Source organism: Catharus ustulatus, chromosome 21 (genome assembly GCF_009819885.2).
Source record: "Catharus ustulatus isolate bCatUst1 chromosome 21, bCatUst1.pri.v2, whole genome shotgun sequence".
In the NCBI taxonomy this organism is placed as follows: Eukaryota; Metazoa; Chordata; class Aves; order Passeriformes; family Turdidae; genus Catharus; species Catharus ustulatus.
In genome coordinates, this window is record NC_046241.1 from 5,744,915 (window position 1) to 5,763,273 (window position 18,359).

The window sequence follows — 18,359 nt, forward strand, 5'->3', positions numbered from 1 at the left end:
AAAGATGATAAAATACTATCCCTATTATTGTCAGTGGATTTTTCTTTTTAACAAACTTCAGGAAGGACATTGTGACGCAGTGGATTCACTCCATCTCGCTGTGTCTTGTGGCTTGGGTGGGGCTGAGTGTTGTGAAAACCACCTTACCCTGCTCTCAGCGTTGGGTTCACTGCCACTGAGGAGTGTAAGTTCTGGCAGCTGCTGTTCCACCACCTTCCTTGTCTAAATGGTAAATGACCCTTTTAACTTGACACAGAATCATGGAGTGGTTTGGGTTGGAAAGGACCTTTAAAGATCATTTAGTGATCACGTTCACTTCTCTTCCTTGGAAGATGTTTTGTCCCACAGGAGGGATTTATCTTTTTAAAGCAGAAGGGGCCTGATGCAGTGATAATGGTTATTTAGGGCTTTGACATCTGGCTACATTGCTGTTTTGTTTTAGGCACAGGCCAAAACAACTTGAGCTGTTCCATCTCGTGTCTTGGGCTTTTCCAGTTGATCACGTGGCTGTCCTTGAGCTTGGGAGGTTTTCTGAGGGGTGCCTGAAAGCAGCTCTGTTTTCAGCCTCCCTTTTTTTTTTTTTCCCCTCTTAATTCTGGACCTAATAAACATGGGGGAGGAGAAACATAAATTCCCAGTCCCATTTCTGCCCAGTAAGCTCTTGCATTTCCTGATTTTTGAACAAAGAGCTCTGTGTCATGCCCTTCTTTAGGATTTCAGGTGGCAGCTTGCTGAGGAGGGAAGCTCTGCTCTGTTGAAAACTTACTGTAACGTGTTGTAGCTCGTTAATGATCAGACTGTATTCTGAAAACATCAAGGCTTTTATTTCCTTTATCCACCTCTGATGCTGTCAGCACCTGAACAATTACCTCTTTCTCTGGGCTTCTGAGAGGTAAGAAATTCTTTCAGCAGGGTTTGACTTGTGCTTTGCAGTCCACAATCTTAAAATGAAATCAACTGGTAATTAAAAATGCATAGATGAAACTAAAGGGTTGCAAGATTCAACATAAAACTCATCCATGTCTACTTACCCAGAACTGTTTTGAGAGTTGCATGTGACTAAAGGTGAGGATTTTCTTCCCATCATGGAGTTTTGTGCATTCTTGTTTGTCCTGAGGTTGAGCATCTAAATGCTTTTTGGCCACTAGCTTTGTTAGTAACAGAATGGCCAACAGAGAAGAGGAGGAAAGAGAAGGCTGAATCAAGTATTTAGCAATGATGAGTCAAACTGACAAACTGGCCAGTGCCACAGAGCAGTGATGTTGTTTCTGTTCACTCTGTCTGGAGCTGGATGTGCTGGGCCGCAGTTGCAGGCAGGAATTTGAAACACTGTTCAGCTAGGTGTCTGTTGACAATAGGTCAGTCTTCAGTTCTTGAAATTAAATGGTTTGGGATAGAGGAATTGTCCAAATCAGATAATAGTTACTCTGTTAATACCTGTGGTTTGTGGGAAGCATTCATGCTCTCAGCTCTGTCAGCTTTTAAGAAGGTACTTGCTGCTTTTATGATGTCTGTGAGCTAGATGGGTTTAATTTTGTTTCTGACTGGTTTTACTGTGTAGGTGTGGTTTGTTCAGAATGTCCCTGTCATTCCAGCAGTGATTATCTTTCTCCTCCAGGTGTGTTTGGTAAAACATAGGATTAGTACTTGGTGATGCTTATGGTTGGCTGAAGGCTGGGTAGGTTTGGCAGGCTGGTTATGTAAGTCTGGAACTGCTGTTCCTTCACTTGGATCAGCGTGTTCAGCATTCGTGGGGAGGCTGTGGGTTTGTGCCCAGCAGGCTGAGGCAGGGATGGTCCCTGCTGGGATGCAAGTCTGGATCCAGGTGAATTTGCAGGCCCTGAAGAGGTATGTAGTAGCCAAACATGGAATGTGTAAATATTTCAGGAACATATTTATCTTGGATTGATCCTGTTATATGACAATGAGGCTTTATCATACAGATTTTTACTGAACAATTTCAGATGTTGCTGCTCTAAAGTGTCCTGAGGTAGTTCTATATTGGATATAGAAAAGCTCAAAGTATTGTTGCTTGATGTAGCTGAAACCCTCCAATGTAAAGTTATTTCTGAGGGGACAGGGAATGAGGAGCTGCTCGAGGACTGTGTGGTAGCAAGGAGAGATCTGTGGAATGCAAAACTTGAAACATCTTTGGGACAGCCAATTGTGAGATTTCCCCCTTTTCAGCCCCTCCCAAAGCCAGTCTATTTAATGATACCCTAGGAAAACTGACTTTGTGATGTGTCTGATAAGTTAACAGGAGTTTAGACAGAAGTTTTGATTTATCAGCTTAGGCAAGTTTAGTGAAGTCAACTTGTCCTTAAACTGAAACACTCTTTCACAGTCTCAGTATTGATGACTTTTCTGTGGCAGAGGTAACTACACTGCAAATACATTGTCTGTTGCTGAACTCCAACTGGAAGGTTCTGCTATTTGAGGTATGTACAAAGGAGCTTGGATCCTTCTTTACCAACACTGCTCTGACTCTGAACTTCCTATTCCATAGCTGCTCCTGTTAGAGAGCTGGCAATCTGTCACTCAGTTCAGGTGTTCTGTGCTCAGCCCTTGGTGAGGCTCTGTGATAGAAGTGATTTGGCAAATAAAGCTTCTTCCCAGTAAATATTCTGCTGCTGACAAAGCATTCTGGAATCCAACTCTTAAAAAGAGCAGAAGCTTGAAATCTCCAGTATGCTGGTCCTGGGGAGCTTGGTCTGCTCTTGGTCACAAGGGAGGTAACTTTATTTCTGGCCAGCTTTCCTCATCTAAGGAGTGCTCCCAGTCCTATGCCAGAATAATCCCCTCCATGTAAATCCCTCTGTTCTACTGCCATGTTGGGAGAGTTGGTGTTCCAGCTACCTGCATGTTTTCTTCCTGTAGAGTAGTGGAAATCCCAGTCTTTGTGGGAAGAATCCTTCTGTACATGGGAGAATCAAGTGACAGAGATGACCCCTGAGAATTTGACTTTTAGTCTGCTGTTGTCATCCACCTCAGCAGCAAAACTCTTCTAATCCAGCCTGGACAACATGGCAACAAGAATCATATTCTGAAAATGTTACAAGATGGAGTTCACTAAATGAAGATAACATTTGATGACAGGATACATCTCCTGATGTAGAACCATCAGGAATTAGAATTGGATTGCATGCACAGGGAGTCTGGGTGAGGGGGGATGTGACTTTCCTTATCTACTTTTTCAAGTCTTTACTGGCTAGTTTTCCCTTTTACTGCAGATGCTGGGAAGAAGGTTAGATAAGATTTAGCGAATTGCATCTCCTGTAAAGGTGGCCCCAAGTCTTATTGTTCCTCCTTGGGACTTGAATGGAATCTCCACTGCTGTCAGAAGTGGGAATTTACTGTCAATGTTCCTTTCTTCCTCTAGTGCCCCTGTCATTGTTCCTGGAAGGCAGGAGATTTCCTGCTCCACCCTTTTAATTGCTGACACTGAACTGTGAAAGGTTCTCAAGGGATGCTCAAGATTTTTTTTTAGCTGTCTTGTAAGTGCACGGTGTAAAGGGGGATTTCCTACCCGGTGCAACTGGTAAGCAGAATTAGGGAGCCAGCTGTGCTAATTTCTTTTTGGTTTCCTTCCTACGTATCCTGAGCTACAAATGAAAGTGAGTAGAAAGTTCATTTCTTGTGAGAAAGAATTAGGCATTTTCTAGATTGAGCAAAATAAAGTTAGTAAACCCAGCACTAAAATTCATTTTGCAGATGTCATGAGATCCTAGTTTCTGAAGAGAGATCATCCCAGTTTTGTAATCCTACCATGAAGGGTCTGATATTTCTTAAAAGTTTCTCTACCAAGAGGGATGAAGTAGGAACCAAGAAGGATCTTTGAGAAGTGGTATCAAGGCAAGAGGAAAGAGATAAAACATATTTTTTTCCCTTGATATGGAGTAGAAGGAGTCATGGATTGCTGTTTAACTGCTGGATTGATTTCACGTGTTCTGGTGTGTACACAGAGCTTCTGTACCCTTCTTTATCCTGCAATTATTTCTGTACTATGCACAAACAGATTTTCCTAAATCTGCCTTGCACCTGGGCTGTCCCCTCCCTGAGGCAGATGTATTCTGAGGAGGAAGCTGAAATGCCTTGGCTAGGGCTTGCAGCACAGTGGTCACAGGGCTGGGAGGGAGGCTTTGAACACCTTGTCACTCCTCTGGCTGCTCAGGTGCTGTCCAGAAGAGGCTCAGCTTTGTCTGCTCCCTCCCCTATGGATGCACAGCTCTCCTGCCCTGTTTAGTGCAGTTGTTTCTGCAGAGGTGTGTCAGCCACTTCTCAGGGGCTCTGCAGTCCTACAGGGCATTTTTTTCCTCTGACAGGGCTCTAGATGACTGTTTTCATCCCTTGTTTGTGACTTTACCGGTTGATCATTAATAGATTTCCTTGCTTTTCTGAATTTCTAGAACATGTCTCAAAATAACCCACTCGGGAGAAAAAAAAAAAAAGGCATTTCTTCAGTCAGTGTTTTGTGATGGACTAATGTGGTGTTGGACCTGGATGGGCAGAAGGAGAAACGTTACTTTAGGAATGGTTTTCATCTATCAATTTACCACCTGTAGTTCTTGGAACCTTCCTAAGCAGCACTGAGCCAAAGCTGTCATTGGACCATTTATTGTTGCAAACAGTAAACCAAAGAACAGAGTTCTGTATTTAGTGTCTCTAGGGAATGTGGTGCTTTTTGAGTTCATGTTAGGAATGGCTTTCTTTGCTGTTCAGTGATGGAAGTTAATTTTATTTAAAAACTTGAATCCTAGCAAAGCAGGTGGTGTGGGCACCCCCCTTGTCACAAAGGCTTTGTCCCAACCAGTGATACTGAGCTTTCAGCCCTCCCAGGACTTGTTGGACTGTCTGCACAAATGAAATCTTATGGCTTGGGGTAACATGATTGAATTTTTTTATTTTCTTTTCTACTTGAATTGTGTGAGTTGTCTTGTTCCTGTATTTGGCTAGAAGGATGCTGTGATATTACTGCTTTTTCACCATCATTGGAATGAGTTACAGTGACTCCATGTTCTTCTGTCAAATGGGGGAATTTTGTGAGCTCTGTTATCCATGGATCAGTCAGTCTTTGGGGCTTTCTATGGCTTGTTGAAGAGCATGCTTAAAGTTTCATCTGCAAGTCTCAAGACTGGAACAAGCACTGCCATCAGGCCTGTGCTTCGCAGAACATTTTGATTTCCTTTGTGACACGTAAATCCCAGCTGAGATGAATTGTAGGTGGGAGTGGTTGGTCAGAGAAGCAAATTCTTCAAAGTATGTTTCCCGCTTTCTCTGCTTCTGAAGTAAGGCAAAAACCCAGCTGCTGCAGCATTTCAGTACTGAATTTATCAGAAGGCAAGTGGCTAATCTTTCCTTGGAGAGTTAACACAAGGGAAGGAAGCCAGAATTACTTACTTGGTAAAGTCATTATATTGAGCAATGTTTATTCTCTTTTCCAGCTTGCTTTATGAATGTCATAATGAGTTGCATCAGGGAAGTGGTTACAGGAAACATAACTGTGTTGTATGTAGATCTTTTTCCTTGCCCCTTCAATCTGAGAACCAGCCATATGCACAATTTAATGTAGAAGCAGTAACAAAGCCATGATAAATATGCTCTGTGTGTAGATTTTATCACTTCTAACAGTGCTGACAGTTTTCTTCAACCTTGAAATAAAATCCTGAAATAGGTAAAACAATAAATCTCCAAATACTGGTATGGGCAAGGGTGTTAAGTCTTCCCTGTGAGCTTTCTTTTAGTGTGTCTTACCCCACAGACTATAACAATAAGTACCAGTTCTGATGTTTTGTGACAATTTCTCTGTCAGGGAAGGCTGAACAAACTTCACAGCCTGGGCTGTAGTGAATGACTCACAGGCAGCCTCGTTCATTTGTCTCACAGTTACTTGAAATTGCATCTCTGCTAATCCCAGTTTTGCTATGCCAGCACTTAACATGTGTTTTCTCATGCCCTCTTGAAAAGCAGAACAAAACCCTTTAAGCTGTTTCTGGTTTGCTTCCAGGTGAATCATGATTCCAGTCACTGAGCTGCGCTACTTCGCTGATACTCAGCCAGCCTACCGCATCCTGAAGCCGTGGTGGGACGTCTTCACCGACTACATCTCCATAGTCATGCTGATGATCGCAGTGTTCGGAGGGACGCTCCAGGTCACCCAGGACAAAATGATTTGTTTGCCCTGTAAATGGGTTACCAAAGACTCTTGCAATGACTCTGTCAGGGGATGGACAGCAGCAGCCCCGGAGCGTACCTACTACAACACTAGTCTTGTTCGCTCTGCTGACTCGGGGCCTACAGGGATCCGATACGATCTGGACCGGCACCAGTACAACTATGTGGATGCTGTGTGTTATGAGAACCGTCTTCACTGGTTTGCCAAGTATTTTCCTTACCTAGTGCTGCTACATACCCTCATCTTTCTGGCTTGTAGCAACTTCTGGTTCAAGTTCCCAAGGACCAGCTCCAAGCTGGAGCATTTTGTGTCTATTTTGCTTAAGTGTTTTGACTCTCCATGGACAACGAGAGCATTGTCTGAGACAGTGGTGGAAGAGAGTGATACCAAACCAGCATTTGGGAAAATGAATGGCTCCATGGACAAGAAATCCTCCACAGTCAGTGAGGATGTGGAAGCCACTGTTCCCATGCTGCAAAGAACAAAGTCTCGAATTGAGCAAGGGATCGTGGACAGGTCTGAGACTGGCGTCTTAGACAAAAAGGAAGGTGAGCAAGCCAAAGCACTCTTTGAGAAAGTGAAAAAGTTCCGTACTCATGTGGAAGAGGGAGACATAGTTTATCGCCTGTACATGAGACAGACCATAATCAAAGTAATCAAGTTCATTCTGATCATTTGCTATACTGTGTACTATGTCAACAACATAACGTTTGATGTAGACTGTAAAGTGGACATTGAGAGCTTGACTGGCTACAGGATGTACCGCTGTGCTCATCCTTTGGCCACTCTCTTCAAAATCTTGGCTTCTTTCTACATCAGCCTGGTGATTTTCTACGGTTTGATCTGCATGTACACGCTGTGGTGGATGTTGAGGCGGTCGCTCAAGAAATACTCCTTTGAGTCCATCCGGGAGGAGAGCAGTTACAGTGACATTCCTGATGTGAAAAATGACTTTGCTTTTATGCTCCATCTGATTGATCAGTATGACCCCCTCTACTCCAAGCGCTTTGCTGTCTTTCTGTCAGAGGTGAGTGAGAACAAACTGCGGCAGCTGAACCTTAACAATGAGTGGACTTTGGAGAAACTGCGCCAGAGGATCACCAAAAACTCTCAGGATAAGCTGGAATTGCATCTTTTCATGTTGAGTGGCATTCCTGACACGGTCTTTGACCTCATTGAGTTGGAGGTCTTGAAGCTGGAGCTTATCCCTGATGTCACTATTCCCCCCAGCATTGCTCAGCTCACCAGCCTTAAGGAACTGTGGCTTTACCACACAGCTGCCAAAATTGAGGCCCCAGCTCTTGCCTTTTTGAGGGAGAATTTGAAGTCTCTCCACATCAAGTTCACAGACATTAAGGAGATTCCTCTTTGGATCTATAGCCTGAAGACACTAGAGGAGCTTCACCTGACAGGGAATTTGAGTGCTGAAAACAACCGGTACATTGTGATAGATGGATTGAGGGAGCTGAAGAGGCTGAAGGTGTTGAGGATGAAGAGTAATCTCACCAAGCTGCCACAGGTGGTGACAGATGTTGGTGTGCATCTTCAGAAGCTTTCCATCAACAATGAGGGCACCAAGCTCATTGTCCTCAACAGCCTTAAGAAGATGGTCAACCTGACGGAGCTTGAGCTGATCCGGTGTGACTTGGAACGCATTCCTCACTCCATCTTTAGCCTCCACAATCTGCAGGAAATAGACCTGAAGGACAACAACCTCAAGACCATTGAGGAAATCATCAGCTTCCAGCACTTACATCGTCTCACTTGCCTTAAATTGTGGTACAACCACATTGCCTACATCCCCATGCAGATAGGCAACCTGACCAACTTAGAGCGCCTTTACCTGAACCGTAACAAGATAGAAAAGATCCCCACCCAGCTCTTCTATTGCCGCAAACTTCGGTACTTGGATCTCAGCCACAACAACTTAACTTTCATACCACCAGATGTTGGGCTTCTTCAAAACCTGCAGAATCTGGCTGTGACAGCCAACAGGGTAAGTGAGCAAAGAGCTGAGTTGCTGTGCGAGGAAATGGTGCTGGCACTTCTGTTATCTGTGTGATTAAACATGCTACAATGGTCTGGCACTGCGTTTGTATCTCTCTGAGGGGTTTATCTAAGGCCAAACATTACAGATAGCTCCAGGGCAAGCCTGTCTTCCAAGAGTCCTTGTTCTGTTGCATTTCCTCTCTTAACAGTGAGTGCTTCCAAGTGCCAGTTGGAGGCTGTTTAGAAACCCTGCAAGTCAGTTGTTTCTCTGCAGTTGGAAGCATGTAGCCTCTCGATTGACACCAGTTTTGGGCTTAAAATGGATATCTGAGAAACTGTAGTCTTAGGTTTAAGCACACAGTTTTAGATTGTCTGCTTCAGACATGTACATACACTATGGGAGCAGCCATGCAGGGAATGCATGTCTGGCTTACAGCTTTCTTTAGAGTACTTTGCATTTGCAGGGAGTACTCCATAGTTTGGTCTTGTAAATGTGTGCATTTTGTTTCAGTCTAAGTGCAAGGCAGATTACAGAGGATGAACAAGTGTGCTCTGCTGCCTGATTACTATAAATTGTTTTTTTGTCCTGTGTTGGAGGGTGTTTATTTGCTTAAAGCAAAACTATACCCATGTCTAGTTTTTTGTGCCTTTTTTTAAGACTAAGGAGACTTCATTTACCATGTCTGACAAAGCTGAAGCTTTCATTCATTCTGTCAGCAAATTCCTGGGAGACTTTTTCCCTTTGAGTTTATTCTCACCTAAAGTTGAAAGAGCCTCTAATAAATCCAAATTGTAGACAGACATAATTAGGTGCTTCTGGTTTTTTCTGTGACCAAGCAGACTTGTCTTGGAGCAGTGCTAGTTTTCACTGTCATACATCAAGGTCCTTTCTACTATTGGCAAGATCTGTTCCTGGCTGAACACTGCCAGATTGCTTGTGAGAGTCACAGAACAGCTTGAGTGTGGTTTGGCTTTTCACAGGAGTGCTCTCAAATCAAGTATTTAATTACTAATATATTTCAGTATTAGATAGGGTTTCTAAAACTCCAGCCATGTTTTGAGGTTAGTGTCTGAAAGCTTGTGCCTCTGCAGAACAGGGGCAGACATTCAGCATTTCCAGCTGAACAGCTGCTCACTGGGGCTTCCTGGCACTGGAAACCTGTGCAGCTGTTTGTGTGGGTGGCTGAAGCTCTGGTAAACTTTGTGGTGTGTTACTGTTCAGAACTCAGATAATTCTGCATCATTTGCCTTCCTAGCACAGCTTCCCAAGGGTTAATCTGCAGTGTATCCTCTGCAGTTTTGGGGTGGAGCCTTTCTTGGATGAAAGGAGCTAGAGGCAGCTCCATTTCCTGCAGCACAGTGTGGTACCACCCATTTCTCTCTGGGAAGAAAACACAGCAGGAAGGCTGGAGCAGCCTTTGCTCTGATGTGTTCAGAAACATAAGGTGGTGAGGACCCCATGGACCTTCCAACCTGTCCCAGGTACCTGGGCAAGCCAGCATTGCTGGGGCTCTGACAGCCTGTAAATGACAGCCAGTAAATGGTGACAACAAGAGACACAAGGACTGGCAGACAGGCACTTCCCAAGGCCAGGAATTATCTCAAATGTCCTCTCCTGGCAGTCTTAGTAAATAGAGACTTGTGGAGTTGGCTGGCACTAGTGTCCTGTTCTGGAAAGCAGGCTGTTATAACACATTGCTTCCTTCCTAAACCAATACTCGTCCCTCAAATAACTCTATTATTTTCAAGAGTCTGTGATCATATGTTGCTGTTTGCAAAACATTCCAGTACCAGTAACAATGACTGCATTGAATTGTCTCTCAATTCTGGTCTGGTTTCATCTTAGCTTTTCCTTAGACGACGCCTTGTTCACAATGGATTGCAGGCTAATTTTGCCATGAATGATATGATACATAATTTGAGTTTTAGAAAAGTCATGTTTGCTTTTGAAGGCAAATTATGGTTTCCAAGCTGAGACTTTGTATTAAGGGGAGACTCTTGAGTTGCTGCATTTAGTTTCTAGCCTAGTGTTTGCTAAACCTTAGTCATAGAAAGAAATTCTTTGGAAGGACTGGACTATTAGAAGGATTTACTAGAAATAAGCCTTATTAAATTAGTGATTCATCCTGAAGGTGGTGCTGGGAAAGCTAACAGCTGGTGGCTTTGCTGTTGTATTTTGGCACTGTAAAAAGCCCCTGTGACTTGGAGAAAGTCTTTGCAATGTTTCACAGCCCTACAGAAATGTGGAAGAAGATTCCCAGTTCTCAGAGCCAGGAGGTTGGACCCATGTAGCTTCTGCTCACCTTACAACCCAAGCAGAAGTTTGGATTAAATCCAGTCTTTGTTCAGTGTAATGACAATTGTAGAATGGTTTCTTAAAGGAAAGGAACTAAGATCCAGTGACAGAATAAAGGATTTGAGATGGAAAGAAGCTGATACAGATGACAGCATGTGCCAGTATAGGCCAGCTGGGAGCAGGTTTATGGTCCTCTAATCCTGGCCTTGGAGACAATATCTGCTTTAGCCACCATCACTGGTGGTCTCTTGTAAATAGTGCAGTGTCTGAAGGAGGAATTCATACAATGAAAGTGCTGCAAGCACCCAAAGCAGGAAGCTCAGAAAGCAGGAATTCACTCAAGGGAGAAGTGGATGATTGAGAACAATGACTCTGTAAACCCTGGAGCTTCAAATTGGCGTGTTGGTCACTTGTGAAGGCATGTCCATGTCTGCTGGTGACTTTGCCTATGATTGGTTTCTCTTTTTCAGATTGAGAGTCTCCCGCCAGAGCTATTCCAGTGCAGGAAGCTGAGAACCTTGAACCTGGGAAACAATGTGCTGCAGTCGCTGCCCTCGCGGGTGGGAGAGCTGACCAATCTGTCACAGATCGAGCTGCGAGGGAACCGCCTGGAGTGCTTGCCTGTGGAGCTGGGGGAGTGCCCCATGCTGAAACGCAGCGGGCTCGTGGTGGAGGAGGACCTGTTCAACACCCTGCCCTTGGAAGTCAAAGAGCGCCTCTGGAGGGCAGACAAAGAGCAAGCTTGAACCCCCGAGAAAAGGGAAAAGCCTCTGATCAACTAGAAGGAAGCAAAAGGCCATTTCAGTCCCCTTTCACCCAGATGCTCCCCTTTCTCCACTCCAATCACTATCAAACTGGCCAAGGAGTCCTTGACAAACATGACTCTGAATGAGTCAGCTCTTGCCTCAGATGCAGGATGGGGGAGGCTTGGGATCAGGATGAAGATCAAGACAGATTAATTGGCCTCTGAGCAGGGCCCAGGGGGAATTAGAGGTGTTGCTGTTCTTCTGGACAGGAATTGGAGTGAGGTGGATGGTGCTGATGAGATGAAATGACCTTTGAATGGAGGAGGAAATGAATGTGGGTATTGCTCCTAGTAGGGCTTATGTGTGTCAGGGACCGAGGGAGTCCAGTGTCCTGCAAGCAAAGATCAAGAGACAAGGAAACCTTCTGAACCTCCATCTCTGTGACAGCTGCTCCCCTCTGACTCAGATTCAGTCAGTGAGGCCCCAGATTGGGGTGGGATAGGACACAGACAGCTGATTTTTATCTAGATGCTGGCATTAGGATTTGGGAGATAAATATCTTGCAGCTGCTTGAAGGCAGAATTTTTTTTTTAAACTAATTTTGTTTTCCCTTTGCACACTCCCCACCTTCTCCTTTGCCCCTGGAGAAGGAACCAAACTATTTACTCCTTTAAGATTGCACTACTGTAATGGTTTCAAGTCACTTGTGCGGGTGAGTAGATCACAGCATCCTTCTCCAGCTGATGTCCTGGAGGCACTAACTGACACAATTCCAGAGCTTTAGCCTGTTCTGAAATGGATGGTTATAGTGCAAGTGGGAGATCTGGATAAAAAGCAGTTGGACTGTCTAATCTACTCTCTCAGAAGCATCGAGTTGCTTCTGGCTTTTAGTTCCAAGTTACTTTTTAACTGCTGGTATTTTGTTGCATATCAGGTAGAAATGTACAACTGGCCAGTATGTCAGGGGCTCTCATGGGGTTGGAGAGGAAATTTGGATTTCCTCTGCACCTCTGGTCCCCCACTCTGCCTTCCCCCACAATTAAGTTGTTAAAGTAAGTTGTTCAATGCTCTGCCAGTGTTTTTCATGGATGCAGTCTAGAGAGCTGCTTGATTGTTCTCTTCTGTTGTTCCCCTCACTTTAACTGCTGTCAGTTCCTGTTACACCTCTTGACCTAAATAAGAGGCTAATGCTGATTGAACCTGGTGCTGGAAAAGAAACCTTGTCCTCCTGTTTCTTCCTTCCCTTTTCATTCCCTCAGTGTTAAGGAGGAGAATGAGAATCCTCTGTGGACTGAGCTCTTCTGGCTTCCTGGAACAGAGCAGCCTTTACTGAAACAAGTTTGACCTGTTTAGTGGTATTTGACAAAAAACCCTCAACCTTCTGGGCTGGCAGAGGTAGATGATGTGTAACAGTTACTGATTTTCATGTCCTTAAGGTGAGGTGGTTAAGATGCCTCCAGGACACAAAGGTCTTCATTTTTCCATCAGAAGGAGGAGGAGGTTGTAACATTCTTCATCAGACCAACAGGTCAGCTCCAAGGTGCAGTGCTGCAAGCTGGGCCATGAGAAGTTTGGAGGCCTCCCGTGTGTACAAAGGGGGAAGCTCCATCCAGCTCCAGAGGGATTCCTGACAAGCTGCCAGCAAGTGCCCTGGCTCATCACCTGGCTTGTGGTGATCCCGTGGATGTTGGGGCAATAAGGCACAGTGTGGCTCTCCATCAGATGTAAGATATGAAATATATATATACTAAATATACTGAAACCATGAACAATGTTGACTGGACTCTGGATTTATTGATGTTCAGATGCTTAAATAAAGCTATATTACAATCAGGAGATCTGTTTATAAAACTGCTTTTAAGAAAAATGTAAGTCTTGCTTCCCTTAGTCCATTCATTATGAAACGTCTAAACAGTCCTGGGGATAATATAATTAAATCTCCATCTGGGAGGCAAGGTACTGTAAAAGCTTTTCTGGCTTCTAATAGGGTTAGTGTCTTAAAATTGTGTTAAAGCTGGGGCCACAGCTGAAAAGATGGGGAAGGACTGGTGCTGATTGGATTGTCTTTGTATTTGCCCAAGCATTTTGTATCACAGAACAGAAATTGCTAGGTGGGCTTTGCTTCTTGAGTAAAGCAGGCATGGCTTTTGGCTTAGCTACAGAAATGCTGTTTTCCAGTCAGTTCCCTGTGGTGGATGTGGGGGCTGTTTGCATGGTGAAGGAAACTTTTTTCCTTAGTCTATGCTAAAAGATAGCACTGGAGAGTAATGACCTCTGAATGGAGACGTGGACTCTGCTATTCAAGGCCACTGGGTTTTATTACACATGTATTTTAGACCAGGCAGGGCTGAAAGGGCAAAGCACCCCCTTAGAGTTTCACCTGGCTCAAAGGAACAGTGAGATTTCTCCAGGAAATCGCTTGATCTCCAGTATCTAGATTGGAGATGAGTGCTTTGACTCTTGTTTCCAGGTGTGGTCTTAGTTATACAACCTAAACTTTGCACAGCTGGGTTAGTTTCTGTAAGCAGCTCCTGGAAGTGTGCTGCAGTGCTTCTAGAAGCTTGCAAGCTCCTGAACAGCTCTGTATCCCAGCAGGATGGTGAACAAGAGGCTGTTCTGCCAGAAGGGAGGGACTGCCTCCATCTCCTGCCCAAGTCACAGTGCTGTGCTCCTGCTGCTTGCTGAGTAGAGACTGCCCTGGGCCTGAGGTGTGCAAAGCAATTGTAAGGCTGGTATTGATCATGCATGAAAACACACCAGCTTTGTGCTGCTTTTGCAATAGTCCAAGCTTAACTCTGGGTTATGGCTGCTGGGGCTTGGGAGCTCCCAGTGTAGCAAAGTGGGGATGAGCAGTCTGGGAAGGTTTTGTACTGGAACCACAAATACATTGTCACTCTGAAAGCCAGCCATATGTTTTACTTATTTCTGATATGTGCTGCTTGGTCTCCCTTTTGATTCTAGAGTGTCAGTCTTGTATGATGAGATGGAAAAAGCTTTAGAACTTCCAAGGATAGGCTTGAGACCATGAGTCCTGAACATGTTTGAGGACTGCTGCAAAACTCAACCCACAGCAGAGTGAGCCACGTCCCAGACTTTTCTGGATTGCTCAGTCTGTGGGGGATGTCCTTACATCAACAATCCATCCTTGTTGCAAGTATTCAACTCATGAATATTCTGTGTTTTCCTTTGAATGTCAGCAGATTGGAGCTTAGGGGGTTTATTTCTGACTCAGATCTATGCATTCACAAAAAGCATTCAGTTTAAGCAGACAGTCACTGCCCTGGTCAGTGTCTTGTTCTCCTGACAAGCTTTTCAAAACAGTAGCAAACCAGATTTATTAGCTGCTAAACCATACAGCAACTTGAATTAAACCCACCTGTTTCCTTAATAGCACTTCTGAGCTGAACAAGTTGTTGGAGATCACAAGGACGCTCATCCCTTGTTAGGATTGAAGGTTAGTGACATGCACTTTACCTTTCCTGCTAAATACCCCAAAAAGTGATAAGTTGCAATTATTTTGAACCAGCTGAAAGGCAAGGAATACCAATTAAATGTGTAAAATTGTGCTGTACTCTGACACTATGCACTGAAATGTTAGCTGAAGTTGTTCTGTGTTTCAGATTTCTTTCTGATTTTATTATTTGATCCCCAGTTAATTCAGCAGCTGGAAGTAATTTACTGTCAGTCTGAGTGGTTAAATTGCTGTTACAGGTATCTTTCATAATGTGCTGTTCTTTCATATTAATTGTCACTTCTTTTTAATATCCTACCTCATTTTTTATTTTTTCATATTACCATTTATACACTCCATTTAGCTCACTCCATTTTAATTAAAGTTCTTGGTGTTCATTACCATAAATAGTATTAAGTGGCTTTCTGTTGCTGAACCACATGAAGTCCTCTTCTTTTTTTCCCCCCCTCTTTAACAATTGATTCTAGGAATTCTGAGAACAATAACACATCCTTTACAGAGGATGAGTTGTCTGGAAAAAAGTTTCAAATTGTATTGATTCCTAGGCTGTGACACTGTTTCCTTTCCTTACCTCTTTTCCCCCTTTAGAGTGGAACTCGAATGGTTTGAGTTCTTTGGATTTTTAAACTTTTTTTTCAGTCCTCCTTCAGGATAGGAGTAACTTTTTTTCCCCCTCATCAATAGCTGTGCCTTCTGTAGAGGTCTGTTAATGCAACATCTCCCCAGAGGCACTTCCTCCCTGGAGTGTATTTGTAGCAGTGTCTGCTGAAGCCAGCTCATCCCTTGGATTCTTTTTCTTTCAACCATGGAGAGATTTCCTAACTTCTGGGGTGACTTCTCACTGCCAGACAATATTGTCATACTGTAAGAGTCACCTGCTCTAAAAGTCACCTAAGGTAAGGCTGACAAGTGACTTGTGCTGACAAGTAAAACTATTGCTTTAAACTCCACTTTTTAAATTTTTCCTCTATTTTAACCCCCCTGTTTCACCACAGTGGATAATGTACTTTTATCAAGCATGTGCCAAAACTGAGTTTTCTCTCCTACCTCATTCTAACAGTGTACAAAGCACAACTGGAATGGGGCAGGATTATTAAAGTTTGATTCAGACCCTTCTCCCTCCAGCTGTGGCAGTGGGTTAATATTAATCTGCTTTGGGAGTATGAAATCCTCCAGAAATCTCATATCCAAAATCCAGTTCAAAAGTAGCAGCACTTGAATTGCTGGACCCCACTGGCAAAGGTCAACTTTGTGTGAGTTCACACAAAGGGTTAATTTAGGATTCCTGGAATTTTCCATCTCTTCCTCCATTTCCTTTAAAGGAATTTTACTGGACAATGGAAGAGTTTTTCTGGAGGAGACTTAATGAGAAGGGGGCTACAGAGCCTGAGTCATGGTTACAGCTGACAAATGTGTCCATTTCAATAAGTCACTACTCATGGCTTAAACACGGTTCACTCCCATTGTGTAAATGCACAGGCAGGGCTGTGGTTTGGCATCTGGGACCTGCAACTCGGTGTAACATTTCAGAGTCGTGACATTCACTTTGTACATGGGATTGTTTGGGCAGCTGAGCAACAGCACCTTCCCCTTGAGCACCCAAGGCTGCTCTTGTTTGCTCTGAAAGACTTGTACAACTGGGCACTTCACCAGAATAAAAGTTTTAATTTACATTTTCTTTCTGTGTCTGCTTTCTTTGGTGTTTCCTGTGTACGAAGGCATTCAGTCACTCTTCAAAAGACAGATGTTAATAATTCCAGCTATTGTGCAGGATTATAGAGTTCTTCTACTCATTAATCTTTATGGAATATGACAATCCTTTATGAATGGAGTAGATGTACAGAGAAAGGGGTGCTGCTCTGTGACAAGCTGGGGCTGTGTAACTGATTTCACTGTCACTTCAATAAGTGTTTGAAACAGTTTCTGTTGCTGAATTTAAGGCTGTTGCCAAAGGAATTGTCTTCAGACTGGTAAAATGATTTCAGTACCTGCCTTCCCCATGGGCTCCTTAACTGGAAATGTTGGCAGACTGTTTTTCCTAATTCATGTGTTATAGATAATCAGCCTGTGACTTGCAAAGGAAATCTGAGTTTCTGTGCAGCTCTTTTATTGTGTAGAAAGGTGTTTCTTTTGTATTTTGCCTTCCCTCACTTCCTTTGTCTGTGACTTCTTGACCACAGTGCCATTGACCCCATTCAGACAGGGAATGTAAGTAGGCTTTGAAACGGGAATGGGAGTTTATAATGCTGCTTATTGATGAGATTTAATGAAATGCAGGACTGAACCAAGAAAGGAGAGGATAAAATGTCCCTTGTCATCTAAGGCTCTCCTCAACTCCATTTGGCTGGCTTGCCTTTTGGAGGATTTACCTGGTCTTTGAGGAACTAAGGAAATCACACTTCCTTTGCTCCTTGTTTCTCATTTTAAATATTCTGTCACTTGTTGCTGATCATACCAAAGACTTCAGGAGCAGTGAGGTGGTCCAGTGGAAATTTTTCGTCCTCAGTAACCCTGGCAGCTCCACAGTAGCAGTTTTGGTGTGAGTGCTGAGCTGCTTGAGCTGGGTAGACTCCAGATGGATTGAACAGGAACCCCTATTGGGATAATTGTGCCATTTAATTTGAAATAATTGATCTGCACCTTTCCTACAGACGTGGGATGGGCTTTGGCAGCCTCCAATGGAGTTTGCCAGGAGTTTTCTTGCAGAGCTGGCAAGAAAAAATGTTGAGTCTGCAAAAAGAGCTCTTGGAGGGGGAGGAAGACAAGGAAAAGGAACCATTTCCCAGTTTTGTCTAATTACTGTCAACCTTTCTGTGTAAACTTACTGGGAGAGAAGGCTTTACAACAGTGGCATCCTTCTCTTTGACTTTTTTTGGGTATTGTGTGGCCAAAGTGGTTTTCATGCTGGAAAGATCTTTCTGAGCCTCAAGTGAAGTGGCAAAGAACAGGAGGACTCTGAAGGACAAACATGGGAAGCTCCTGGAACCAGGATGGATTTTATCTCCTGGTAGCTTCTGCCTTGTTTGCTGTGATCAAAACATTCCATGGAACAGGAAAACTGTGGTTTGCTGCTGTGGCACGAACCAAAACAGCCTCTGGAGTCATCGTGTGTGTGTAGAGTGGGGAGTGGAGACGGTGACATCATAAATTGCTGGAAAAAAAACCACCGTGTGTGGGCATGAGAAGGACGTGACACGGCAGTGACGGAGAGGGACTGAGGAGTGGCACGGGAGTGTTTCCAGGAGTGTTTCTCCAGGATTGCTGCCTCCCAGGGAGGGGTGAGGTGGGTCACACCATCAGCTTACACCCAACAGCCTACAGCTGGTTTTTTTCCCACTAGTCATGTATTTTCCTTAAAAACTTTTCCACTGCATCAGTTAAGAGGAAGGAGGAACTACAGGAATATTTATAAACTGATTTTCTTTCCCCAACTCCAGGTTTGTAGCCCAATGATTAAAGTCTCTGGCAGAACTTAGGTTTTTAAACTGCTGAATTTATATCCTCCTGTCTACAGGAAAAAGCCTGAAAAAAAGCTAATTTCCTCTTTATTTAAAAAGAATTTAAAAAGAGAAAGTTTTAGTAAGGTGTGGAGGGGTTTTATCCACAATTCACTTACAGAACAGAAAACTTAAATTTTTCAAACAACTTCTCTTTAAATGGATTTTCAGTTGCTAGATGTAAACA

At 43.8% G+C, this 18,359-nt stretch overlaps 1 protein-coding gene across 3 annotated transcripts in view; it reads left to right on the forward strand.

Annotated features, from left to right (window-relative positions):
• LRRC8A (leucine rich repeat containing 8 VRAC subunit A) overlaps positions 1 to 16,353 on the forward strand; it is a 20,682-nt gene extending 4,329 nt beyond the window's left edge. For all 3 annotated transcript variants that reach the window (XM_033077314.1, XM_033077313.1, XM_033077312.1), the window contains exons 3-4: positions 6,005 to 8,168; positions 10,928 to 16,353. In XM_033077314.1, the coding sequence (XP_032933205.1) occupies positions 6,012 to 8,168; positions 10,928 to 11,203 (2,433 nt within the window). In that variant the 5' untranslated portion in view covers positions 6,005 to 6,011 and the 3' untranslated portion in view covers positions 11,204 to 16,353. The remainder of the gene's footprint in view (positions 1 to 6,004; positions 8,169 to 10,927) is intronic.
• Positions 16,354 to 18,359: the final 2,006 nt, after the last annotated feature.